Source organism: Caretta caretta, chromosome 14 (genome assembly GCF_965140235.1).
Source record: "Caretta caretta isolate rCarCar2 chromosome 14, rCarCar1.hap1, whole genome shotgun sequence".
Taxonomy (NCBI): domain Eukaryota; kingdom Metazoa; phylum Chordata; order Testudines; family Cheloniidae; genus Caretta; species Caretta caretta.
Genome location: NC_134219.1, coordinates 14,875,876 through 14,903,614, shown reverse-complemented (window position 1 = coordinate 14,903,614; position 27,739 = coordinate 14,875,876). Strand labels below are relative to the sequence as shown.

Sequence of the window (27,739 nt, the reverse complement as noted above, 5' to 3'; positions counted from 1 at the left end):
AAGAGACATGAAGCCTGGTCTCACATGGCAGCACGGTAAGGAGCTGAGTCAGTTACCAATCATTCATTTAATATGCCATCTCTTAACTCTATACACCAGGTTTTTTCCTTACCAGAAAAATGTCTCAACTTGTATGAAAGCCAAACCAAACAAAAACTAGGGCGCTGGCCTTGAAATTTAGGAGTAGAGTAGCAAAACACAATTCCCCATACTTGGTTCTGGATAAATGTATCTTCACTCTTTGCCCTAAACTGTTGTGTAATGTTGCTGCTTGGGTATGCTCTATTAACGTCCGTCCTCGAGTTTCTTTCAAGTAGTGGAAGAAGTGATCACTGTCTGTCAGTTTTCTGAGTTTGTGAAATGTTAGTTCTTTTTCTTTATCATGTGGGGAGCAACATGCATCATACGGTTCGTTCCCTTGTTTGAGTGAGCCATGATGAGTAGCACTGTAGATGCAGTACAGTCAGCTCTTGAAAGGGAGGGAGATGCTGTCCATTGCTCCTTCAAGTGACTATTCTGTCTCATTTAGGAGCAGTTTTGATGGGTCCACATCCTGTCCTCCTTGGCTAGGATATTCATTACAACAGGGGACCTTGAGGTAAGTAGAGATCAGTTGACTCCACCTCCGTGGGAGAAGAAAAAGTTAGGAAGGAGTGGCAGGAAACACAAACCACTGAACTGAATTTAAAATTTAGAGATCATGTGAAAAAACCCAAACCCCCACACATGCTGCTGCCTAGCTCCTTTATTCACAAAAGCTAGAACAGGTCTGAGACTCACACCCTTCTTAATGGTTTGTTCTGACGCACGAGGAAAACTGCACATTTCCTTAAGGATCAAAGAGTGCTTGTGTATAACCAAATTGAGTGGCAACGGTCCCAGCTGTTTGCTTTGTGGTTGCTGGCCATTTACACAAGTTACTAAATACATATGACTAGAGATAAGACATTTTTTTAAAAGCACATGGCTGCATATAAACATCTCCCAACTGTAATCTTATTTAAGGATATATTTGACAAAGGAAGGCAAAGTGTGTTGGACCGTTGTCAAAAGAGGCACTGCTAGATGGTGGTATCCTCGCAAACAATAATGGTTAGATATGAATGCATTTATAGTCTGGAAAGCCTGGAGGCTCGGCTTTCTAGTGGTTTAATGCATTTGTTTCTAGGCTTGTCAGGTTGGGACCTCATAATCACATCATTCTAACTAGCAGCTGGTTTTTTTTCATTAGAATTGTGACATGACTTCAGTATCTGTTATCTTGGCGACCACTAAAGCTAGAAGCCAATGCTTCTACTTTCTGAGAGCATCTTAAACTCCCATCTTTCAAAGGGTTTAAAGCATTAATCTCCATCTCCAATGTTCTGTGAGAGATCTGCTGTTAGTCATTTCAGAACTGAAGCAGAGTAAAAGCAAAAATGTATTTTATGTGCATTATGATAGCTGGTATCTTGGGCCACATCCAGAGAAGAGTCTAAGCTGGCAAAGTGATAGCTTCTTCCGTGTTACACCATCTTAGATGTCCTTTAGACTCCTTTCCATTTATATGGGGACAATCCATTTACCAACAAGTAACTTATACCCACATTTAGCTTACTCCTCATCTCTGAATTTGGTTCACTAAGAGACCAAAGGGAGGTCAAGCTGGTATAACTCACATGCTAAGGCCACAAAAAAAGGAATGTAGCAAGAAAGATCACTAACGGGAGTGTGTAAGTAAAACTAAATTTCCCCCACACCTCCCCGCCCCAATTTCTTCTGACTCTTTGGCATGTAAATGACACCCGTGTAGACTCCCTTTTATACTGGAAAATGGGTGTAATTAAGTCTGAGAGTCTGGATGAGGAGCTGCTCCCATTTACATAAGATGAGGATCTGGCCCTCTGAGTGTAACAGAGTCTAGCTTACCCTGACTCTGAACTTGGCCCTAGGTCTGGACTAGTGCAATTGCTTTCAGGCCTGGTACATTTTTCAAAGTACTGCTCCTGGAAAGAAAAAATGTCCATCCCTGTATTTGCCACTCATTCTCCCAGTTTCTAAGTGCATTTACACTGGCCATGAACTGTCACATTCTTTCTTGCAGCACACCTTGGTAAAGGTGGAGAGGAGAGAGCTTAAGACATCATGGCACAGGCTATAAAATGTAGGCACTTTGAGTCTGTCCAGTTTTATTGGGACTTTGGATTTGAACCTTTGTTTTCCTGAATATGCCCTTGAAATGCAGGAATGATTTGGTTACTAGCTTGTAAAAAATTAATTTGGCCTAGACACAACTGATAGCAGGCGCTAGCCTGGGTTCTACAACCTGTGTAATATTCCATGCAATATCCAGAGATGGGGGAGAAAGCAGCAACGCATCCCCCAGGAAAGGGGTTTTCCCTGCCCCTTGTGGGAGGCAACCAGATGACTTCACTACAAAGTTAGTCTTTGCTAGGTTGGCATGTCCAGACAAGGCGATTCAGTGGTATTTTAGCTCTTCCAGGACTGACTGACTGTCACTGTGTCAGGGATCATTGTAGTGCATAACCTAATAAATCTTTCTAGTCTTAAAAATTAAAATATACAAAAAATGTACAGCCTTAAAAAAGAAAGTCACTGTCAATTTAATTCTGTTAGCTTAAAGTAACACATATTAAGTCACAGATCTACTATCCTTGCCTTATGGGCTTGCACCAGGTATAAGAAGTGCTCCTTGTTCTTTGGCTTTCTGGCTGTTGCAAGGCTTTGGGCTCTGCCTCTGATCTGGATCTTCCATCTGGAATCTGAGGCAGCGCTGCTGAGTAGATGCTCACTGCAGGACCCAGATGGGTTATTGTGGAAAGCAGGCATTTCCTCCCATCTTCCTCCAGTTACGCTACATGTTGCGGTTGTGTGGGTCACAGAATTCTATGGGTTCCTCTTCGTTTAGATGCTTGTGATGTACATGACGGCAGGAGCAGCTTGTTTTTCAGGCCCTGGGTTAGTTGGCACTTCGGTGTATTGGTATCTGGAGGGGCTATTGGAGGTTGGCTTCAGAGCCTCTTTCAGTTTGTTCTTTCTGTCCAAAGCACAGAAGCTGAGACCCATGAAGAGTGCAGCTGACACCATGAAGAAGCTGGAGGCATAGAAGACATAACTGAACTGGCCAGTTATGTCTACCAGAAGACCTGAAACAGAATCAGAGTTCAGTCAGAGCAAAGTTGCATACCAAAGAACAGTATCTTACATTGATATAGTCCCCAGGGACCCATATAGTTCATAAACTGCCACATACACAGCACTCAGTTCATCCACCGTTGAAATGCAGCTGCCTCTGAAATGGAACAAAGCAGCTGTTTAATAACACACAGGAGTGCTACCCAGCCTGGTAGGACAAAGTGGTGATATCTTTTCTGAGCAGAATGCCAGTCTATATTGATGCTGATGTGATGTAATCACAGTCCGTGGGGGTAGGTCTACACTTCAGCTGGGAGCAACCCTGGCTAGACAGATTCATGCAGCTCAGCTTAATTTAGCAGCATGGGATTGGCAGAGGCTCTGGCTAGCCATCTGACGCGGGGCCAGGTGGGTCCAAGCTCAGGGATGTAGTCCAGGCCTCTGCCAGTGCTGCAACGGCCATGCTGCTATTTTTTAGTGTGCTAGCTTGAGCTGATCTGAGAGAGTCTGTATGCCCGGGTTAGGAGGCATGCTCCCAGGTGCAGTGTAGACCTCCCCTTTCGGGGGGAAGAATAATGAAGAAATTAACTAAATAAGGATGTGGTGTAATGGCTACTGCAGGTTCTATGTCGTCCCCCATTGCCCCCCTCCGCCCGAAATAGCACTTATAGCAAATATTGCTCTGAAATAGCCCCAAAAAGGCTTGGTCTGTCTCCTGTCTGAACCAGGCCAACACTCAAAGTGTCCACACATGGATTAAGTTCTTCTTTGTGTGGTTTGGCTGTGCTTTCTGCTGTCGCCATGACTGCTCCACAAGAGGACACATCATTAAAGAAGAGGTGGGGGGCAACCCAATTTCCATCTCATGCAATTCATTTATTTGTTTTGTTTCTGCAACTGGGGCCCCATAATCCTTGCTGCTGATAGTCACCGAATAGAGGAATGTGTTGCCTTGCGAACTCTGAGCCCAGGATAAAGCAAGTAAGATAACGGTCTGTACAAATCAACTTGTTTTGGCCTCTCTGCTGAAAACACTTTTAAATGGTTCAGTCAGGATGGGGAAACTTTTCAGAGCAACAGATATTAGCTAACCAATGCTGTTAACGTGGTGTAAAAATATAAAGTCATCTTGAAGGGTTGTTGGCCATACTGACCATTAAAATGTTGATATTTATTGTGTGCAAATAATTAACCCTCCCAGAAGCTAGGGATGGAAAGAAAAAGATTTAGATCAGGCAGTATTCAGCTGGTCTGTAAGATGTTCCTATACGCTTGTGTGTGTGTGTGGTGGGGAGAATTCTGCAGTAACGTTCATTATTTGCATGCATTAAATGCTAACATCTTAATTAACGGCCCCCTTTGTAAGGATTTCTCCTTGTACTGGTATAAAGTGTCAGTATAAGTGCCCTGTGTATAGGTATAGGAGCAAAAGTAAATATATTTCTACTGTTTTATTAATAAGGCTGGGCTCTGCTGCAGCACCTCCCATCAGAAGATCTCAAAGCAAATAACAAACGTGGATGCCATAAGTTTCAGGACACTCTTGGGAGATAGAGACATACAGGAGATATTATCATTCCCTTATTAGAATGGCCCCAGAGTTTGCAGGCCTGCCCTGCTGAATGCACACTTGAATGCTGTGTTCCTGTCATTTACAGCCGGAGCTGCACTTGTACAGTGGGGAATGATACAGTACAAGACAGTATAAAATAGCATGGACGTGTGCCATATATGTAAAATGAAGAAGGAAGTGAGGTCAGTGAGAGAAAGGCATCCTGATAAGCCTGGGGAGAGGCAGGCTGGCATTTCATCAGCGTTAGGTGCGTTATAAGGCATGGGGCAGAATGGCATGAGGCTCATACCAGTGTAGCATTAATGCACTGGCTGTCAACTCTTGATTTTTCTGTGGCTGGCATATCCCACCCAAACTCTCTTCGATCCTACATGATCCTAATCTGATTTAACCATTGGCTGGGCCCCTTTCAGGCTCTTCCAGGTGGGGGCAACCTGTTCAGGAGATTAAATTCAGGCTTGAAGCAGCAGCCTGTTCTGGCTGCTGTCATGCTGAATTGATGACTCTGTACGCAGCTTTGCATCTAGGGCACCATTAGAGGATATCAGTGTTCTCAGAATCAGTTATTGCTACTTCTGTGCATCCAGCATGGGCTACTTCAGAACAACACAAAATTCACTCCCTGGGGCATATCAGTGTCCTCTCCATAGCACACCCAGCTCCTACTGAGTCAGGGAGTCAGACCCTAAGCCAAGGATTCACAGTCAGTACCAAGTGTTCCTCTTGATAGTCAGCCATCTGAGTTATTTGCTGGGTTGTACCACAGTACGTTACGCAGAAGGAGCAGAGATACTGATAAGACACCTAGGGTGAACTGCCACTTTACTGGAGGGGCTCAGCACCACTAAGCGTCTTTGTCAGTTTCTGTCCTTTCTGCATAGACTGTTGCAGTATAACACAGCAAATAACTCTGATGACTATCAAGAGGGAGACTGAGTAAATTGTTCCAATGGGTAATTACCCTCATTGTTAATTTCTACTGTATTTTCCAGTCTGATTTGTCTAGCTTCAATTTCCGGACATTGGATCTTGTTACACCTTTGTGTGCTAGATTTAAGAGCCCTTTATTATTAATCTTTCATTCCCAATATAGGTGCTTACAGATCATCATCTCCTCAACCCTTAAACCACCTGTGAATAGGGGCTGATAACTCCCTTCTGACTCTCCTGTTAATGGTGCTTCCCACCCCATTGCCTATGGGGGTTTGATAGCTCCTCACCCCCTTCTTGTTACATTCCCCAATGTCTGTCATCAGAGGCATAATACCCCCTGTCCTTTCCCCAGCCTGCTGTCACCGGGTCTCCAATAACATTTTTGCGCTCTCACCTGCGAGTGGGGGTCCAAGGAGGATGGTGATGCTCTCCAGGATGGTGAAGAGGCCTAAGGCACTTGAGAACCTGTCCATCTCCACCACATCCATCAGCACCTGGAAGATCAGTGCCGCAATGCCACTCATGGACATGCTGTAGATGAGGCAGTAGAGGATGAGCATGCTGAAGTCGGCAGAGATGATGCAGATGAGATTGCTGAGCCCATTGAGCAGCATGGCCAGGCTGAACAGGTAAATCCGCTTCCCAGTGAAGATATTGAGTCCTGAGAGCAGCCCAGCCATGGGGCGCATGAAGATATTAATGAAGCCAATGATGGAGATAAGGAGGGCGGCCTTGCGCTCCTCCACCCCGTTCCGGATGGCATAGGGCACCAGGTAGATGAGGGGCAGCACAAAGCCCATCACCATCCAGGCCACGCCAATGGTGTAAATCTGGTAACCTTTGTTTTTGCAGAAGATATCAAAAGCCAGGTACTTCTGCAGCGTCTGCTTGCAAGCAGCAAACCTGGCCTGCTGCGGGGGCTCCACCTGATGAGGGGTGGCTCCGTTGGACAGCTGTGCATCTTCAGCTGAGTTGCCTGGCTCCTGTCCAGGGCTGGGCTGCAGCGGTGACCTGGGAGGCCCAAACTGGACTGGTCTCATCACGGCCCCACAGACACAAGCATTCAACAGCACACCGCCAAAGATGAGGAAAGTGTTTCTCCAGCCCATCTCATCCAGCAAGTACTGAGAAATCAACGGCCACAGTGTGAGGCCAATGGAGGCACCGGTGGATGCTAGGGCATTGGCCAGAGCCCGTCGGCGCACAAAGTAGTAGCCCAGCACAGTCACTCCCGCCTGGAAGCCAAAACAGGATCCTAGGCCTTTTTAAAAAAAAGAAAAAAGAAAAAAGCAACAGTTTATTTCTATATAGTGCTTTTTTTGCTGGAAAGACCTCAATGACCCAAGCACCCCTTCTTCCACCACTGAAGTACTTCTCCTTCTGCAGTGCAGGATGTCAGCTCTACAGCAGCACACAGAAATGCTACTTGATAGTTCAGGATGGGAGGTGAAGTTGAATGCTGTACCTAGATGAAGTTGCAGGCAGCCTTCGGCTGGCATACATATCTAAACTGAGATGTGTCCAACAAGACACCCTATTCTTACTTCAATTGCTATGAGATTGTTAATGACCAGAAGTGGCCATGACTTCCATTTTACATCTCATGCAGCAGCAGCTCTGTGCCATACACAACACCATTTTGAGGCATTCGTTCACTAGGGGTTCAGAGAGAAGAGTGACGCTTATTGAATCCACAACAGTACTAGGGCGTTGTTTGTAGATCTCCCATCCAAACATTGACCAATTCTAACCTTGCTTTGCTTGTGAGATCCCATGGGATCAAATCCCAAGGTGATCTGGCTGCAGACATTCATTGTTTTATGTTACAAGAGAGCAAGAGTCCAACACCACCTCCATAAGAGCTATTGAGAAGGGGAGAAGTTAACATAAGAATGGCCATACTGGGTCAGACCAAAGGTCCATCTAGAATCATAGAACTGGAGGGGACCTTGAGAGGTCATCTAGTCCAGTCCCCTGCACTTGTGGCAGGACAAATTGTCTAGACCATCCCTGGCAGGTGTTTGTCTAACCTGCTTTTAAAAATCTCCAGTGATGAAGATTCCACAACCTCCCTAGCCAGTTTATTCCAGTGCTTAACCACTTCCTAATGTCCAACCTAAACCTCCCTTGCTGCAATTTAAGCCCATTGCTTCTTGTCCTATTCTCAGAGGTTAAGAAAAGCAATTTTTCTTCCTCCTCCTTGTAACAGCCTTTTACATACTTGTACTTGAAAACTGTTCTCATGTCCCCTCTGTCTTCTGTTTTCCAGACTAAACAAACCCAATTTTTTCAATCTTCCCTCATAGGTCATGTTTTCTAGACCTTTAATCATCTGTGTTGCTCTTCTCTGGACTCTAGCCCAGTATCCTGTCTTCCGACAGTGACCAATGCCAGGTGCTTCAGAGGGAATGATCAGAACAGGTAATCATCAAGTGATCCGTCCCCTGTTGCTCATTCCCAGCTTCTGGCAAGTTTCCATTTTTATTACTTCTGTACAAAACCCCACCACATTTTTATGTTTGTTCTTAGAAAAAAGGTGTCTCCATCCCTCTGTAAATTGGGAGGAGTGAAATATGGATACACACAATCCATCTGGATAACATTCCCCCCACACACCCCATTTCAGTTCCAGGGAAATTAGGGTCCGAAAAATGTGTTGCACTGTATGGGATATATGCTCCCTCCCTCCTCCTCAAAAATAAATCACCAGCCAGCTTCTAAAAGTGGTAGTCTTTATTTACTGATTGTCCCCATTTGGGACCCTTAGCCCTGTGGGGCTCACAGGAGAAGCAGTTCCTAGGGATCCCAGCTGAACAAGGGGTGGAGTAAAGGGGAGTGGAGAAGGGTACTGGCTATTCAGGATATGAATCCTACTGCGCTGCAGTTCTGATCTTTCCTGTTTGTCAGATGAGGGAAGGAACCTATGCACTCATTCTTCCCTGGACACTAGCTACATCCAAATACCAACCACAGTGATTTATTTTTCACGTCCGAACTTGGTACTCACCAGTAATGAAGCCGGCTGTTACGTAAAGCTGGCTGATGGACTTAGAGAAGGAGCTGGCAACCATGCCCACTCCACTGAGTAGGCCACCCAGCATCACAGTGAACCTGCAGCCAAATCGCTCCACCAAGATGCTGCAGAGGGGACCTATAAAGCAACCAAACAAGCATCAGGGCAGGAATCAAGGATGGACAAGTTGTTCTGTCTTGGGTTTTACCCTAGTGGCTGCAGGAACAAAGCTCCACTTGTTCTGAGTGCACAATATGATTTAGTTTGGAATTCCCCTGTGATTGTCCCTGGTCATACAGGAATAAAACCCAAGTCTCCTGATACCCCCCCCCCGGCCCCTCCCTCATCTTCTGCTTCACTTACGTTAGTAAGGGAGAAGACTCCTTTGATCTGATCATCCACTGGCCGTTGATTAGGGTACGAACAAAAAAAGGATTTCCATTATTCTGTGGGGTGGATTCTGGGTTGAATGGGGGCAGAGGGGAGGTTCTTCAAATGGAATTCTGTGTGCACATGGTATAGATTCTGGGCACATTCTGGAAGAGGAGAAGAACATGACCTGGATTTCTGTGCCCACCGGGAATAGATTCTGGGAAGAGCTCTAGCTCCATTTACAGGTCTCTAGGAAGGGGGACGGAAGAGTGTGGCTTTTTATATGTTTTGCAATTAAATCTTACAAACATCTCTCAGCCTCCAGTTCCGTGTCGGGGCTCCCCCACAAGCTCCCGGGGTGCACAGGGGCTGGAGCAGTCCACAGTGATACTCCTAGCCCCCTTTCCACTCCCACGGCCAGGTTTGCGCCAAGTCCAAAGAGCTTCCAGTTGGCTCCCTGCAGCACTCTGATCCCCTATAAAAGCAGAGCAATGGCTGGGGAGGGCTCCCGTACTGCAGGGGGGAGGGACATATTAGGGTGAGGGGGATATGAGGAGAAGAAGAAGGGATGGAGGAAGAAGAGAAGAGGATGAGTAGGATGGGCAGATACTCCAGATGCTACTCCAGTATAAAAAAAGAGAGAAAATGGTGGAATGCAGCACCCAAGAGACAGAAACAAGAGGAGCAAAATATGGAGAAAATCCACCCAACCAGAAACAGATGAATTCTTGTGCAAGTGGGCTCAGTTCCCAGAGACTTCCCACTTTGCCCAGGCTGACTTTGGCCTGGAGTCCCTGCCAATCACAGCTGGGAGGTGCTGGCTCAAGGAGAGCCAGTTCAAGCCTCAGGAAGTCCAGTAGAGTATTGGCTGTAAACTCTGAGAGACCCAAACTGGCTCATCGGGCACCAGCCTGGGAAATGGAAGATTTGAGCCCAGCTCTGACACAGAATTCTTGTGTAACCCTGGCAAGTCATTTAATTGCTTGAGACCTCAGTTTCCCTACATGGAAAAGGGGATAGTGCTTATTTCCTCTTCTACAGGAATGCTGTGGTGGTTAATTTGTTAATATATGTGAAGTACCCAGATGCTGCACGGCTGGAGGCCTTAAAATGCTTGTACATAAGGCTAGTGAAAGTTTAGAGCTGGGTTCAAACTCTGCAGTGTGGGTTCAAATTCTGATTAAAAGATCGCAGCAGCTGGTCAGAAGTTTCCCTTGCTGGATGTAATGACTCCTCCCATCTGACTCTGAGCCTCCAACAAAACCCTCTTTATACTGTTCCTTCCTCTCTCTCCAGCTCCACTTTCTTCAGCATCCGTTATGGAGCCAGTGCCTGCTGACCGTTCCCTGTGAGTGCTTTGCTGATGGGTCCCACTGGAACCTAAGCAGCTTCCAGGTCCTATCTCTTTGGGTTCCTGCTTGAAAACATTTCAGTAAGTGACTCTAAAACACTGGCAGTCCCAGAGCTATCTCTAAGGGCCAGCTCAGTGCTCTGCTTCCTGGGAAAGGAGCTGAAAACAACTGCAGGGCTAACCCGGAGGCACCGAGCCAAAGAGATGGAACGGCATTCCGAGCTCTCAGCAGTTTATAGCGAAGTAACAGAGTATCCAGTGTTTCTGAAGTCTAGAACTGGGCAACATTCAGCCAGGGCTGAGATTTCGCACTAAAGAAAAGACAGATCAGTCCCGAAACAAGTCAAGGATGGGAGAGAGATAGGAAGTGTCCTTGCAGATGATCATGTAGTAACAGAATGAGGGACACATTTTTGTCTGCATTAAAGTCAAACCTGTTAGGCTTACAGGCATTTAAGCTGTGGCCTGTGGAGTTGTGCATCTGCCCTGCAATTGCTCTGCCCCGGACAATACTAATGCTGTGTTGCTGATGCAACTCCTTATGTCCATCAGTCCCAACACACTGGAAAATGGCGGGGGGGGGCGGGGGAGGGAGTGTCATCAGCTCCCCTTTGAGGAGGGAGAAACTGAGCAGTGCAGTGATACAGTGAGAGATGTAGTCACAGAGTATAATGCTTCAAAGAGGCCAGAGCCCGTGTCTGCTGTACGTCTCCGGTGGGAGGGCTGGGTTTTATTGTTTACATTGCTGGTGAACATTACATTGTTCTGCTAACAAGCGATTTCTATTCATCTAGCAAGGAAAAATATAATGCACAAGCAGTGGCCACTCTAGCTATAGGCAGTATAGGCAGTTGTAAGGGTGGTAGGGGATGAGGCTGCCCATGGAGGGGCAGCTACCAGCTGGGGCTCTGGGGAATGGGAAGCAGCCGGGCTGCCTGGGCAGCATTTCTGCCCCCTCCCCAATAGCTCCCTACCCCTGGCATGGAAAGACCACAGCCACTGAGTGCTTAGAGTCAGGGCTGCTTCTGGTGTCGCTGCAGGGCTTCCCCCACAAGTGCAGCGACACGCCTGGCCCTATGTCAGCGCCCAGCCCATGTGGTTCTGCCGCCTAAGCGGCCCCCAGCTCCTGCCTCGGCCGCTGCTTCAACCCGACCACGTCTATGCTCTGGAGGCGCTGCTACCATGCAGGCTCTGAGCCCCATAGCAAGGAGCTCATCTGGAAAGGTGTGGGGGTTGCTGGGGATGCACAGTGCAGGGGGTGGGGTACAGGGGTCTGGCTGATGGCCTGGTGATATGGGGGGCCAAGGTGTGGAGCTGGGTGTGGGGCCAGGCTGGGGATACAGGGACCCCCACTCTATCCAGTGGGAAGGAGTCTGCCACCCCTTTTGTGAGGGGGATCAATGCCCCCAGCCTGGGTGGCTTTTTGCGGGGCGGGGGGGAGGGGAATATGTGTTGCTCATTATCCAGGGGCCAGGCTCTACAGGCTGGGAGCTGCCCTCTGCCGGTGCCCTGGTTTCAGACTCTTCCCATACCACGGGGTCTGTCACCAGTGCCCAGCAATCTCTGCAGCCCCGGGCCAGGATCTGGCCCATCAGCCTCCAACTCGGCTGCATGAGGTTCAGGGGTGGGGGTCACAGCAGCAAGGGAGGCACTGGGGCATCTGCCATGAACTCCCAAGAGGGTCGGTGGGGGGGCAGAACACTGAAGTTTCACCCAGGGTGGCCAATTGTCTTGAGCTACCTCTGTGCACAAGCAAGTTTGGATGTGTGCATATGTGGTCAGTTAAGTACATGTAAACTTATGCAGTTTTGGGGCATCTCATAGGCTCCTGGTAAATTGCTAATCTACCCCTTGGCATTGCAAATTTGGGTCACTTCTCTTTAGGGCTGGGTAAGAATAGCAGTGACATGCCGGCAAGTTGCTGGGGAGGAACATGCTCCTCTGTTTAAAGGACCTGTGTTCTAGTGGAAGAGGAGAGATGCTAGAGTTTCCCTTTTGTTCCTAAGAGGAGGCCCAAGGATTTTCAATTGTTTTTTTTTTTTTTTAATATAATGTTACATACGTGAATCTAAAATGGTCACAAGCTTCAGCATCAGCAACTGATCAGAGTGGGAAAATAGCCTGGCTCATGTTTGTGGCCTAAGACAATTCGCTATTTGAAACAAAATCCACAATTGTCAAGCAAACAGCTGAGTTTGATTAAAATGAAGGCTGCAGCTGCCTATATTTTGATCTGCTTGAGAAACTTCACCTGTTCATGGCTGAATCAGCCTTTGAAAAGGTCATTGGCCAGCTCAGCAAACTGAGGGTGGAATTTTATTTCTGAGTGGGGGAACTTACAGGATGGTGATGTAGGTTAGCCAACCCCAAACATGTAGAATTAACAAGTCCAGCCCCCTAAAACCACGAGACTGGTTTAAAAATCATGAGATTAAAAACAAAAAAAGCACGTTAGATGTTTTTTTGTTGTTGTTGCCTTTTGGAGTCTGAGCCTTTAGAATGTGTGTTCTTCATGTTTTCAAGCTTTTTTCTGCAACCATAAAAGCTAGAGATTATTAATTTTTTTTAAATGAAAACTGAGAATCTCATAAAGGCTCATGAACCCAGTAGTAAGGAAGGGCTTGAAGAAAACAGTTAAAAAAAAAAAAATCACACGATTAGTGATTAGTGCGTAGAGGCTGCTCAAGACAATCTGCTGTGCTGGGCAATACTGATGGAGACTGTGAGTCAAATTCTACTTTTGCTTACAGCGGTGCAAAGCTGGGCGTAGTTCTTTTGAAGTCAGTGGAGTTTTGCAGCCCTACAGTGGGGTGAGAGCAGACCAGAGTGCAGGCAAGGTTATGTTTGCTTAAACCAACAAACCTTGAGGAACAGCAAATCTGGGCAGAGCCAAACTGTTAAGAGTTTTCAAACACAGGGACAAACTTGGGTGATAGAAGGATCATTTTAGAGATCTCAAACAATATTCATATCTATTGATCTCTCTCCCACAGAGGTTTCTATAGTGCCCATTGGTGGTCCATTGAAGCATTGCATGGGTGAACTAGATCTGTGTGCCAAGGTCTGTTGTGAACATTAGTGAGTCTTCTGCTCTTCCCGGTTTCTCGAATGTTCTGCTTGTGGGTGTATATATGTTAGCAGCGTTTTTGCAGAGCTGCCTAGTAGTCTTAGATGCCCCATTCCATGTTCAGCTTTGAAAGCCTCAGCCAATGCCTATTTGCATCCTTCCAGTTATGGTGAGTAAACTATAAAAAAGGTGAGTCTTACTGCAGGTTTTTAAATATCAGATTTTTTTATCAGAAATTTCCTCTGGTAGCTCATTCCACAGCTGTGCTCAAATGAGGACAACCTACCATCAGTTCCCACTCACTTCATCCTGCATTGCTCAAGGCAGCGCAGCTGTCCTGTCAGGCCATGGATGGAGATGCTGGAAATCACTGATATAGCTAAGTCCTTGCCTGTTGGTGGTGTTGCAGATCAAGGCCTTGTATCTGGACCAGTATCGGACGAGGAGACTTGGAAGATGCAACAGTACAATGGTGGTGTGCTCATGGCAGCCCGTCCTGCTAAAGAGGCAGCCCATAGCATCCTACATAAGCTGCAGCCTCTGTACTGCTTCCACCTTCCTCCATCTGGTCATCCATTGAAGACCATTGTGGCTACTGAAGTGGCATTGATGGAAGGTCACAACGCATACAGGAAGTGTTAAAAATTCTTATGCAAGTCTGCTGAGGAGTAACCGACATGACCAACAGGTCATGAGGATTTATTACTGGGGAGGACTTAATTTCATACAACTCTCCTGAGCATGAATTTTCTTAACAAAGCCAGTGGATGGCAAGGAATATCTAGGGGTTGATTGGTTCCCTCATGATTTTGTTTTCTTCTTTTTCAGTAAACATACTGGAGTAGAATTCCCCCGTTAGTATGAGCTGGGCAGAACAAGGAAGGGAGAAAGAACAAGCTGTAACAGATGCTTGAAGCACTGTAATCAGGTGGCCTTCTGCTTTAAGGGCTGGAGGCCTAAAGTCAGCCAGCTCTATCCAATTAGCCCTGCCTGCTGCACCTGGGGTGGGGTGTGTGGTTTAATTAGTAGAATCAGCTGACTATGGAGGAGCTGATTTCCCCCTATAAAGAGCAGCTGGAAGCTGGGTGGGGGGTGTTGCTTGGGGGGAGAGAGACAATGAGAGGGAAGTGGTAGTGAGGGACTACAGAGACTTCTGGGAGGGAGTACGCCCCAGGAGGGAATGCTGAGCCTTCAGGGAAAGGGCTTAAGGTAGTGAAAGGCTGGGAGTATGGACTTGATGGGCAACTTAAAACTCTATTTTGGGAATGATTTTGTTTTAATAAATCTAGTCCCAAGGAGGAGTTGTAGCTGAACCAAAAAAAGTTTTAGTAGCTTGATTGAGAGAGTCCTGTAAAGTGGCGAAAACGAGGCAGAGCGACCTGAGGTCATGAGGGGGTGCTGTGGAGGTGGCCAGGCTGTTCACGAGCACCTTTGGAAAGTGCTCCGACATACCCTGAGGTTCTAAGGCTATGTCTACGCTATGGGAATGATATCAACATAGCTATGCTGCTGTAACCCTGCAGTGCAGATGCAGCCTACAGTGACAAAGTGTTTTTTCCCTCGCTGTAGGAACCCTGCCTCCCCAAACAATGGTAGCTAAGTTGATGGAAGACTGTTTCTGTCAACCTCGCTGTGTCTACACCGGGGGGTTATGCTGGCATAGGTCCGGTGTTCAGGGTTTGGCTTTTTCACTCTGCTGACCAGCATAGAATTCAGGTTGTCCTATATTGTAGGGGTAGAGCAGGGCTTAATCAGTGCAACAAGGGTGGAAAGGCACAACAAAAGCCACACACACTCACTCTGAGCCTGATTCTCTTCGCATGTTGATTTCACACCACTTTGACTCCACTGAATACAGTTGCGTTACTCCTGCTTCACACCAGTGTAAGGAAGGCAAAAGCCAGTCCCTCTGTACTGTAGCTGACCCCAGGCTGAAATGGAGAAATACTGACTGGTATGCAGAGTAACCACAACTGGCTTGTAATTTACTGGTTACATAATGTCCTATAAAGTGCACCGGAGTTAGTCTTCGGAGAGTAAATTTAATTAGCATGAGCCAAACTGTTAAGAGCTTTAATTAGCATGAGGCTGGACTTTCCTTATCAGTTGGATGGCTTTCCGATCAACTTAATGTCTTTGTATGTGACTTTGCACTGTAGCCCTGAGCTCCCATGAAACAGTTGTTTGTAGTCAGGAAAATAAGAGCAATGGTATTTCCATCCTGATGTGCACCAAGTAAGATGTTCCCAACAGGATCTGGATAGAGATTGACATTAGTGCTGTGCCTGGTCTAAGAGAGCCTTTTAAAGCCAGTGGGCCCTGTGCTCTTTCCCACTGATATCAGGAGATGCTGTGTGCACAGATGGAGGGCAGCGCATGGAATGCTCAGCTGTTTCCAGATGTGAGAGGAGAAGGTATCCATCTGTGTCAGGAGAAACCCTTGGTGAGCTCTATGGTCCTGTCTTTATTTTCTTTTTGGAACAACTCTGCCGGAGGGTTGCTTCTCCTGCCAACTCCTGATGCCTCTGGCCCCTCGTTTGCCTTTTCTTAGGCCTCATCTCTGTTACGAGGGGTTGATTTTCAAAAGCACTCAGCATTGGCCTACTTCTGCTGTGCAACCTGACCCAGTTACAAGTGTTGGGGTCAGTCGGATGTAATTTGCAGAGAATATATTCAGGCTTGGGTCAGGTTAAGTAGCCTCTTATCACTGAGGGCTTGTTTAGGTGAACAATTAGTATGGGGCGAGTTGGGGCAAGAAACCACCCTACACTAGCTTGCCAGGGTCTAACTGTCCATGTGCATATACACCCTGGTGAAACGCATATGAACAATTTGTTAACAGGCTTTGATCTAGTCCCGTTTCAAAGATGCAAATGGATACTTAGACCATGGCAGATTAGTGAGGGGTAGATTTACAGCCCAGCTTGCTGCAAACTAATTATTCATGTAGACAGCCCTTAGTTTGAAGTGTGTATATTTTGGATTATTATATTTCGGGAGGACGGGTACAAAACAACTCCACACACACAGGCTTGGGTTGGGTTTGGGATTGGCTGTAGTCTACTCAGGTTTGGGTTGGGCTTCTAAATTGGGCTGTGCTCTGCTCCAGTTGAAGTCAGGGATAGAGATTTCAGTGGGAGCTGAAAATTCCACCCACCGACCTCAGCCATGCTGGGAACCTGGATATAACGTGGTCAGCCCCTGGACTCCATTACAGTCTGGCTTGTTTTGGCTGGGTACATGGAACAGAGCTAAGTGCAGTTAAGTCCCTATCTACATCACAATGTGGATTTACATTGTAAATGTGTCTCATGATATATTTGACCCTTAAGGCCCCATCCATGCTAACTACAACTTTGTTCAAATGCAGTTTCTGCTAGCAGCATTCTAACACCAATTGACTATTGATGAGAGCAGTTATTTTTTGAGAACCAGGATAGACCTAAAGTTCCATCCATACAGCAAGATGTCAGGGGACAAGATGTTGTAAGATGGGTTGGCATTCTCTGGATAAACATGCCTGAAAGGTATAATCATGTTTCTGTCCTGTAAATAACAGATAATTCCATAACCCAATCTGATCACACCTACACAAACGAGATCAAATTGTATTATAATGCAGTCCCTGCTGCCTTCCAACATGGTAAATTTTAGACTGTCCCCAGAGATCATTTTTACCATGGTTTTATAACATGATTATAACACGAGTCTCAAATCAATAATCCCTACATCCCCAATGGGTAGGGAAACCATGCTTGCATGCTAACGAATATGTTTAAACATGGCTCTAGTTAGCACATCTCTGATTCCAGCAAGGACAAAGTATCAGTTACCTAGGTTAGTGGTTTTCAACTGTGGGCTGCAGACCCCTGGGTGTCTGCAGACTGTCTAAGATTACCTCCATTTGACATTTTTTAGGGGTTCGCAAATGAAAAAAGGTTGAAAACCACTGACCCTAGTTGGAATCTGCTAATTCTAGTAGGGTGGTTGTTTTTGATATATGAAGACTTGATTATTTAGTGCTATTCCAAAGGATGATCATTTAGTTCTGGGCCATATTGTACACAAAGGGGATTAATTTTAATAAGGAAAGATTTTGAGATTTGCTGCTAACGATCCAACATGGTTCATGTCACTTTCCAAGAACCCAGCTTCTGCGTATGGTAATTTAATAGGCATTTCCTGTACTAAGATGTTATAACTAGAACTAACACTCAAGGATGTTTAAAATGCTATGGCCTAAATTTTTAGAAGTGACTATAGTGATTTTGGGTGAGACACTTTGACGGAGCCTGACTTTCAGAAAGTGCTAAGTACCTGTCCTCTGGAAATCATGTGTCTCATGTTGGGCACCCAAAATCTCTAGTCGCTTTGGAATATTTAGGCCTCTGTGCACGTATTACTCTGCTAGATACCAGTGCAATCTAGGTGGAGCAGTGTGAACTGCTCCATCTTCACAGGGCTTTAATTGCAATACCTTTTAAATGAAATAGTTTCCCATGAGGCTTCTTCTGCACCTATGCCTTACATTTTTGCATCCAGCTGTTTCTACTGAGGTGCAACCTCCTTTGAATGCCTCACCTGGTTGTCAGCTGCCATGTATTTTTCACCCCATTTGGGACAAATCAGACAGCAACTGGTTGCTTCTGACGAGGCCTTAGCATCAGCATGACTCAGTGTTTTGTGTGTTTTTTTTTTTTTTAATTTTTTTAAAGCGTTACCTCTAACCAGAACGGGGTGTGGCGGTATGCATGTGTAACCAGGAAAACAGTTCAGATGTTGAACCCTAGGCAACATGCTCTTCTCCTTTCCCCTAGTCCCAGCTCAGATAGTCTGTTTACAGAACAATCACAGGAGAGACAGATGGAGAGAGATACACAGAGAGCTGAGCAAAACACACTCCATTCCAGGGGGAGTTCTGGAGCCAGCTGGATTTTTATTTTATTTTTTTCCTCTCCTGGTCATAAGAGTCTTGAAAACCAACACGATGGGCCCCATTTTAGTTGTCACCCCCTGAGTGTGCAGAGGCTGGGGGGGGGGGGTGGAGTGGGTTTTCCTTGCACACCTGTATTACTCTGATCTCTGGTTACACAGGCAGGGGAGTTGCAGTGCTGGCCGTGAGAGGCTACAGCTAGCTCAGGGAGCATGCTCTGCACAGGAGGTGTAAGGCACGGCTCTTCAGGATTGTGCTACTGGAAGCCTCCTATTCCTCTTCTGTCTATAGTACTTTTATGGCCCCCTTGCTGAGATATCTGAGCACCTCCCAACACTCTGGTAAGGTAGAGCAGTGCTATTATCCCTGTTTTACAGGGGAGGAACCGAGGCACAGAAAACCTAAGTGATTGTCTCAAGGTCACACAAGGAGTCAGTGGCAGAGCCAGGGATTGGAGCCACGTTTTCCGAGTCCTACGGTTGCACCTTAACCACTAGGCCAGCCTTCCTAACTCCTTGTGTTTTCCAGGCATAGCGTTCTCTCACCAGGACTTAAGCCTTTCTAGGAGCAATCCAAATAATCAGACGGCTCGCTTTCCCCTCTTGAAAAAGTATGTGTACTTACTAATACCAGAATCTAAAAGTAAGATGGAAAAACCTATTAATAGCTGACCAGAGTTACTCCCCTTCCAGCCCTACCAGTGACAGATTGTTCTCTCCAGAACAACCCTGAGGGTTTTGTTTATCGAGTTCAGCTGCTGGGGCTGCCACTGCGAATTGATCAGTCATTGTGATCTTACTGTGGGGAAATCTTTCCTGACATCCAGCCTACATTTTCCCTTGCACCATTTCACCCTTTTATGTAATTATGAATCCGTGACTCAGCTTAAACCATTTTAATTTCTCTTTGAGTTATTTAATACTCTGAGGCACTTCTGTAGCCAAGATCTGCCAGAATGGGCCAGATGTTTTATGGGTGCAACTCCATTAGGATCACACCAAGCCCCGTTGTAGCGGGGCAGTCACCCTGCTCTGGCTCTGAAGTGGCGAAAAGCCTTGGCTGATTGGGGAAACGGCCACAGCTTGGGCCATGCCCCAATCGGGCCACACCTGGCCCTATAAAAGGAGCTGAGGAAGAGTCTCTCTCTAGCAGTGGAGAGAGAGAAGGACCTGGCTGCCTGGGAGCTGAGCAGGGTACCTAGAGTGGAGCAGGACTGGGGGAAGGCCAGAGGAGCTGGGGAGCTCTAGCCTGGAAAACACGCAGGCTGCAGGCCTAGCTAAAGGCCAGGAAAGGTACTGGGGCTACAGAGGGGTAGCCTGGGAATAGGCAAAGGCAGCAGGTCCAAACCCCTTTGCCAATGATGAGTGGTTTACAGACTGCAGTCTGCCCCAGTGAGTGGGGGGCTAGATGGTGACTGGCAGTAGCCACTGAGGCAAGGTGGGGATAGAGGGTTGGGGGGTTCCCCTGGATGGGGAGACCCAGAGTGTTGGTGTTCTGCCACAGGGCAGCACCCCAAGGTAAAGAGGCACCGGGGTCCGGGAGGGACAAGGGGACCAGCGGCAGGCAAGACACGGGCCTGCGGAGGGTGCTCCGAAGGCTGGAAAGAGCTAATTCCTGAGACTACCAGCAGGAGGTGCCGGACCAGTGAGTCATCGCCTCGCTACACCTGTTCTTTTAGCTTCTTCTTACAGGTCAGTTTCCTCAGGCCCTTAGGGAGACTTGTTGCACTGATGGACTCCAAAAGTAAGACCAAGGATTTATTTTTGATTCTTAAACATCTAAAGCGTCCCTGGTTTTCTGTCACTAGATGGAAGGCTGTTCTGCATATGATTTTAGTATGCTATCTCATGATATTTTTCAGCTAGGTAAAACAGAGGAATAAAGCTAGCACATGTCCTCAGAGTGCTAATGAGATCGTAAACACTCAAACTTTGGTCTTGTAGTTACCTAGTTACCATGATTCAACAGAGAGAGAGTTTTTTTTTTCCCCATGGCCTATATAGATCAGCTTTACCTGTGTAGTATTTCTGGGTGTACATATATCACTGTTACATAATTATAGATACACATCGATAAAGGCATATCTGTGTGCATTATACTACACGGGATATAGAATACTATTTCTTATTTTATAGTGGCTACAGGTCAGCTCAATACCTCGCAGCACAGCTAAAAGGACAAAGTCCCTGCCCCAGAGAGCTTACCGTTGTATCTAGACATGACGTAACAAGGGCAACAGAACAATAGGCTGGGGGTGGAGGAAGATGGGCAGAGGTCATGGCAATAAGATGCAAGGGCATGTGAGCAGCGTAGTTGGGAAGGGGTTATAGGATAAGTATGCACATATAGACATAATAGTCACTTTGTTGAGTCCCTTCTTGTGCATGTCAGGGTAGAAGTGAGTCTTCGGGAGGGAGTTAAAGGGTGGGAGGACTGTTCTGGCCCCATAAGATGTAGCTCCAACAAGCCTTGAATAAAGAACTCCTAGTCCTGCACTCAGTAAACAGCACGTCTAATCCCAGCTTTATTACTGACTCGCTACATGATGTTGGGCAAGTCGCTCAAACTTTTGGGATCGCAGTCCCTCCATCGGTAAAATGGGGCTGCTAATACCTCCCCCGTGGACTGTGAGGATTAATTAATTACTAACCACATAGCTCTTTGATCATGTTAAGTGCTGCTAACTGTTATTAATCTTGTAGCTTTCTTTTTCACCATGGCTCCTCACCCTCCCTGGCCTCCCAACCCTGGATCATGTGTGGATGGCTGTACTCCTTGCACAACCTGGGAATAAGCATTTTAATACAAAGCGCATTCCTGCAAAGGAGATCAGCTTTCAGGCCTGGAGATACACAAGTAAGTAGTGAGGGTTGTGACTGGGGCTATATGTGGCACAGCTGCCTGCCTGGTGATCGTTTCACAGCATCACATCTCTGTTTCAGAAGAGACTCCCAGTGACAATGCTCAGGCATTTGGTCACACTCACAGCCACAGTGGAATCTGCACCCCTGCTACAGGGGCAGAGTTCGGAGTCCCCAGAGGTTTCAAGCCCTGGAGCTCTGCTGAGGCAGCAGCTCCGGCAAAGCAAAAGGCTGAGACCAAAGAGCATTTTAGGGGCTAAGGAGCCAAACCAGTGAGCTAGAGGAAATGGAGCATTGGCTCTGGGGTGCCAAATATCAGCCAGAACTCGCATTCTCATATATGGCTCAGTCATCCCTGGTTTATGTGGGCTTCCACTAATGTGTCCCAGGCTGCTGGGCCCCTAGCCATGGAAAGTCTGCCAGCCTATGGTGGCACAAGATGGTCACAACTTCCCCTCCACTAGGAGGGCCCCCCACCCCCGACAGCAGGGGAACCCCCAAAGTGGGCAACAAACTGGCTGGGAAATCATGTCCAGTAAGCGCCCCCTGCTCCAGCCTCCGTTGGTGTGGCTCCTAGGAAGTACATGGCAGAAACTAAAGCAGCCTTCACTTAGAAAAGATACCCAAACACCCCTTATACCTCCCTTCCGTGCAGGGATGAAACTGGCCCAAACTCTGTAGCTCAGCATGACTCGCATAATTCAGAGATAAAAGTCCCCTGACCACTATGAACTGAGTCTGAGAGAGCTGGAGAAGACCACAAACTTCTTTGGTTTTGTGAAGCTCTGAATCAGCCCAGCTCCATGAAACTCTTTCCCTGATGTAACTGGCAGCTGCCTGGGTTTTGTGTCACAGCCCGAAGAGTTGCATTTAACACCATTGTTTTGTATTTGAGGATCTAGACTATATGGGTCTAGCAAAAACATCTCAGCATCCCTTTAAACATGGAGGGCAAAGTTGTCCCATTGCACATGCCAGGAGACTTGCTCTCTGGGGACAGAGAGAGGGAAGGGACAGGTGTATCAGATAGGCTATTCAAAGGACTCTCATGGAAGAGGAAATGCATTTTTCCCATTCTGGAGAAGACAGCGTGAGAAGAAGATTGTCTTAGGCTTTTGTCTCTCTGGCACCTGGCTTACCCTGCCAAGGTGCCTCAAGGCTGAGCTGGAGAGATGAGGGAGCTCAGCATCTATGTCCCATTCAACCTGTGACCTCTCTACTTTGATGCTCAGAAAAGGCCAATAGTGCTGGAGAGACCCACCAGACTCCTTTCATGCAGGCCACTGAACAGCCAATGTTTGGTCACTATTCATGTTTGGGTGTTGTCCCCGTCCCCATAGCCATCAAACTGCCAGTATATAGCTACCTTAATGACATTTTAAAGGCTCATTAACTAAATGAAGCCTGTGTACTGGCTTAGCCAGGAGAGGAAGCTGAAGGCAGCTACTCGGCATTTTACTCACCACCTGCGTGCAGCACTGCTGTCACGATGGATGGGAACCATGATGTCTCACTGTTGGTGGCTTGGAACTCACGCTGCAGGTCTGTGAAGAAGACCCCAGTGGAAGAGGGGAAGCTCAGAGTTAGCCCCTGAAGCAGCACAGTGGCCAACAAGACCATCCAGGCCCATCCCCGGTCCTGAGCGTTGGAAATCCCATGTGCTGCTGCTCCTCGGGACATTTCCACTTTTACCTCCTTCCAAGCCAACCTGTTTGAAAAATCAGCTCAGCTGTCAGACGGTAGCACTTGGAGCAATGCAAGGAAAGTCATAGCACAGACACCTGCTCTCTGGCCAGGAGAACCAATGCCTGCTAAGCCTTGCTCAAAACACCTTCCCGTCTCTCACCACGGGATCCTGGCACCAAAGTGCCTGGGAAACAAGCCACCTTTCCCTTTTATTTCAAAAGAGGCTGAACATGTTCAGGTACAGTCCTGAACACACCCCCTTTGAGGTATGAATTGGTCTTGCCCAGCTCCCTCCCAGAGCTTGTTTTCCCTTTCACCTGCTTCCAGCACACAGTCCCCTTGCTGAGGGTAGCTAAGGTCATAAAATCCTCATGCTAAGGAGGGAAGGAAGCTCATGCAAATACCAACAGTAGTAAAAATTATATATAGCGCTGCTGAGTAGGACAAGCAGAGCTGGGCACCTCTGTGCAGCCTCTGTCTGCTCCTGGGTACAATTCAAGCTGCAAACCATGATCTTTAAAGTCTTTAACAGCTTGGGATTTGGTAATCTCAGTGACGCGTCTCATTCCACCCTGTCTCGGCCATGGGAGACTCTCTGTGGCGGTTCCCAGGGTTGATCTCTCTGGGTCCTGCAGCATGAAACGTTCAGCTGAGAGCCCCTCCTCCCCTGCAAAAAGCGTGTTCCTCTTTGGCTGCCTGCCGGGCTGCATGGGCCGTGACCTTCAGGGCACAGTGTAATGCTGAACACTGATACAGGGCTTTTCACCTGTGGATCTCAAAGCACTGTTCAAAGGATGGTCACTGTCCCTATCCTCATATCACAGCTGAGGAAACTGAGACAAAGAGAGGGAATGTGTGTGACTTTACCCAGGGTCTGACAGGGAGACGCTGGCAAAACTAGGAATGTAATGTAGGTCTCCCGACTCCGAGCCTGAGGCTCTAGCCACGGCCCCTAGTGCCGCCTTGTAATAAATAGTGATCTGGTTTAGCAGTTGGTTGAGGATTTGTCTGGGTTTTAAAATTTTGATTTATTTGTATTCCTGTAAAGTAAACTCTCTTATATCCGTTCATGGAATAATCTACGCTAGCTCAGCATTTCAAAGGCCCCACCCTTTACTTTAGTTAACTGGGAGTCCATATTAAACAGCAGGCTGGTACCAGAATAGCCATTCTATAAATGAATATGATTAACGTGGGTGTGTGTGTGTACACATATACTGGGTAGGCAAGTTCACTCTATTATTAAACATATATATTACAGTAGCAACCAAAAGCCCTGCTTGAATCTCAGGCCCTAATTGTGCTAGGTAGTGTGTCCACAAACAGATAGTCCTTGCTCTGGAGCCCAGACAGTCTAAAAGAGACACAAACAGATGAAGGCTTTGGTGTGGAGACATAACATACAACCGAACCTGGGGATGATTGGCACCGTTTAATTCTTTGTATGCTGTGGCTGGGCAGAGATAATGCTACTGACTGGTTCATGGTCTTTCCCTCTGGTGTGATCAGATTGTTCTGTATTAGCTGGCTCATGGCCTAATCGCTCTGTATTAGCTGGCTCATGGTCTAAAGTCTGTCCCCAGTAGTCACAGACCCAAAGACAGCAACCCAGAACATTGCAGTTCAACTTGTCTTTGTTCTCGATTGCACGGCTCAGACTGTTTTGTCCAGCTAATGATCCCTGCCACTCCCAGTTCCACCAGGTTTCCTATTTATACTCACTCACTGCCTACTAATTAATCTCTCATTACAATGCACACCTGCTGTAGCTTTCAACCAATTTCTCCATCTACTGTATATCGTTACAGGCCAAGTTTCCCTCCTCAGCAATCTGATTCACTAGTTTGTCTGCCCATGTGCCACTCCCTGAAATAAATGCTGAGACATTCTGCTTATAATATACTGACTAATGCAAGGAATGCCAGTGATCGCAGTGTCATGCCAGCTGCTTTCTGCCTGAACAAAAGTAAATGGAAACAAGGTCATTCTGGTGCCAATTTACCTGGCTCTGCCAAGTGGAACTACAAAAGAAACGCAGCTGTACAAAGCCTGGTATTAACTCTCCCTGTGGTAATTAAGTGATCACAGCTGTAAGTATGAGCACATTAGGACCATGTGAATTGCTGTACTAGAAATCCATCTAGTCCAGTAGCCTGTGTCTCATTAGAGAAAAGTGCTAGAAACCCTTTGTAATTCACCTGGTCGCTTGTGGAATGCTACAGCAGGTGGCGGTAATCTCTTCTGACCACATCTGAGGTTCATCTTAAGCCCCTCTGAGGCACAAAGGGCAGCTATCCCCTGAAATATTACTAGCCTTGTGTAAGAGCAGAATCTGGTTTTAGCAGTGTGTCTGTCTCATGCTTTGTTAAAGGTGTTTCTTAGTGTGTTAATTTAGTGCTCCTGGAAGATGTTGGATTAACAGTCCTGGACATTGACTATGCCTTTCTGCATTGACACCAGAGGCAGCTGTTTCTTCACATTGCCTCTCGGTTATGGTTCAAGGTTGGGACCACTACTGAGGCTAGTTGGTCTCCATGGCTGAGTCAATCTTGGGTCAGTCAAGGTTACCAATATTAGTGATTTTTGAAAATGTACTCTGGATACCTCTCCACTGGGGCTTGAACTGAGATCCAGCAAACACCTTTCACATAAACTACTGAACAGCCATCAGAGGAGACCAGCTGTCAGTCATGGATGGATTGTTCATCCTTACTGAATTTGAACCTTTCTCCCCATTGCTAATTCCCCATGCCATCCAATCCCTTGTCTGCTCCTTTTCTGAAATGGACTGAACTCTTAGCCAGACTGGAAGGTGAGCTGACAGCCAATTGGAGGGTCAAATGCCAAGAGTCCCAAGGGAGTGGAGTTCAGTAGAGCACAGCTTGTTTTCTTTGTAACCAAAATGGCTGGAATTGTAGCTACTGAAATCCAGCGCCTCTTCCCCTGTGGGGAATGTTGCATTCTCAGATACTCTTTTGTGTTATTGCCTAACACATCCCCCAAGGATGACTGAAAAGCTTGTGCAAACTTCATTGTTTTACTCCCGTGGTTAGAATATTGTCTACTCATTTGACAAAGTTCTTTCGTCCTATAGGGCCTGATTCTGATCCCATTAAAGTCAATGAGAGTTTTGCCAGGGGCATTAACAGGAGCAAGATCAAGCCCCTCATTACTTGATTTTCTTAGGTAGGAGACAGCAGGCCCTAGTTGTTAGTGCTCATGACTGAACATCAAGAGACACGGGTTCCAGGCCCAGCTCTGCCACTTTGCTGACCCTATGATCCTACCAGTTGGCCTCTCTGTGCCTCAGTTTCCCCATCTGTAAAATGGGCTTAAGTCTATGTACACACCTGGAGGTCTTTTTTTAGGTGCTCGGCTGTGGCCCTTTGATGAGCAGTTTATGGCAGTGAAGATGGTGGAACAGTGCTGCCACTTCCTTGGGAACAGGGGGACCGGGGTGGGGTGGGGAGAGCAGCATTGGGGGTGAAGTTTTGAGTCCCTTGTTCTCTGTGCTAATGGGCAAGGGAGAGACAAGGCAGGAAAAGATTTGGTGTAAGGTGAAACCCAGAGTCGAGATGGCTAGTTCCAGTGCTTTTGCCTTTAGTTATCCCTGGGAAGGCTGGGCTGTCAGCAGACAAGGATCCAGCCTTCTCTCCGCAGTCATTAATGTTAGGTCAGTGGTTAGAAGAGTGTCCCATCCATGATTTGGTTAGGAGGGATGAGGCCCCCACCTTGTGGGCATTACTCAAACCTGGCTGGAGGACCAGATGTGGCGCCCTTGGGTAATTCTACTCAAGATCTCCAGTGCCAGGGGTGTTTCTGGTTCCCTTGCTGAGGGGGCATGGGAGGGGATCAGGGCGGTCGGGTGTGGAAGAGGAGAGTTTCTGGCGAGACTTTGGAGCCCAGTGGCAGCTCTGTTTGGGACTCTGCCCAAAGGGCCCACAGGGGCTTTGGGCCAGAGGGGTCCAAACTCTGGCAGGAGGCTGTTTACCTCCACCCAGGCAGTCCCTGCCCAAAGCCCTGGCCGCAGTCCCCGCTGACTGTCCCACACCTCGCGGGGGGCAGTGCCCTGGCCCAGTTCCAAGGCAGCAGGCGGACAGGGCTCCCTCCTTCAGCCTGCTGCGGGGGATACCCCGGGGGAGCAGCGCCCTGGGCTGAGCCCAGCCCGCCTCCCCCGGGCCCGGCAGCGAGGGGTGGCACTGCCGGCAAACAGCCCCCGACCCCTCCGCCTTCCCTCTCCGGCTGGGTCACTGAGCGCAGCCCCGGGCACCCCGGAGCGAGGCACCGCAGAGCGCTGGGGCTGCGCCGCCCGGCTCCCGCCGGGGAGTGGGATCCCAGCCGGGGCCCCTGCCCGCTTGTTGGCGGGACGGTAACCGTGAGACCCCCCCGCCCCCTCGGGGAGCGCCCAGCCCTGCGAGCCGGGCTCCCTTCCGCTCTCCGGCTGTGCAGGACCCAGAGCTCTCCTGCGGCTGGCCGCCGCCTTCCTCCCCGGCCCGCTCCGCTTACCTGTTCACACGGGCCCCTCCATCCGGAGTGACTCCCACCCAGAGCCCGGGGGGGGAGGGAGAGAAAGAAGGAGGGGAGCGCTCCGAGGGCACCCGCGGCTCTCCTGCTCCTTCCCCCGGTCCTCTTCCTGGAAGGGCCGTCCTGGCTTCTCTCCTTCTCCCTGCTAGGGAGGAGACGCGGCGGTTGCAAGCCAACGGAGCAGCTCAGGGCAGGCACATCCCTGGCTAGAGGGGGAAGTTCAGGGGCGGGTGAGTTCATCCAGTGGGAGAGGACTGGATCCACTGGGGATTACACAGCATCTGGGGGTAG

The 27,739-nt window shown here is 47.8% G+C and overlaps 1 protein-coding gene across 4 annotated transcripts; it reads right to left on the bottom strand.

The window, feature by feature from the left end:
- Window positions 1-20: 20 nt before the first annotated feature.
- SLC16A5 (solute carrier family 16 member 5) lies at window positions 21-27,739 on the bottom strand. Of its 4 annotated transcripts, none has more exons than XM_048818905.2 (5): window positions 27,431-27,739; window positions 22,702-22,946; window positions 8,649-8,792; window positions 6,036-6,902; window positions 21-3,146 (listed from the first exon to the last, which is right to left on the bottom strand). In XM_048818905.2, the coding sequence occupies exons 2-5, from the start codon at window positions 22,916-22,918 to the stop codon at window positions 2,905-2,907; spliced, it is 1,470 nt and encodes a 489-aa protein (XP_048674862.1). In that variant the 5' UTR covers window positions 22,919-22,946; window positions 27,431-27,739; the 3' UTR covers window positions 21-2,904. The 4 variants fall into 4 exon arrangements, with proteins under 4 accessions (XP_048674862.1, XP_048674863.1, XP_074975368.1 ...); XM_048818906.2 differs by lacking the exon at window positions 27,431-27,739 and adding an exon at window positions 15,244-15,375 and having other exon boundaries at window positions 22,702-22,778; XM_075119267.1 differs by lacking the exon at window positions 22,702-22,946 and having other exon boundaries at window positions 27,431-27,738.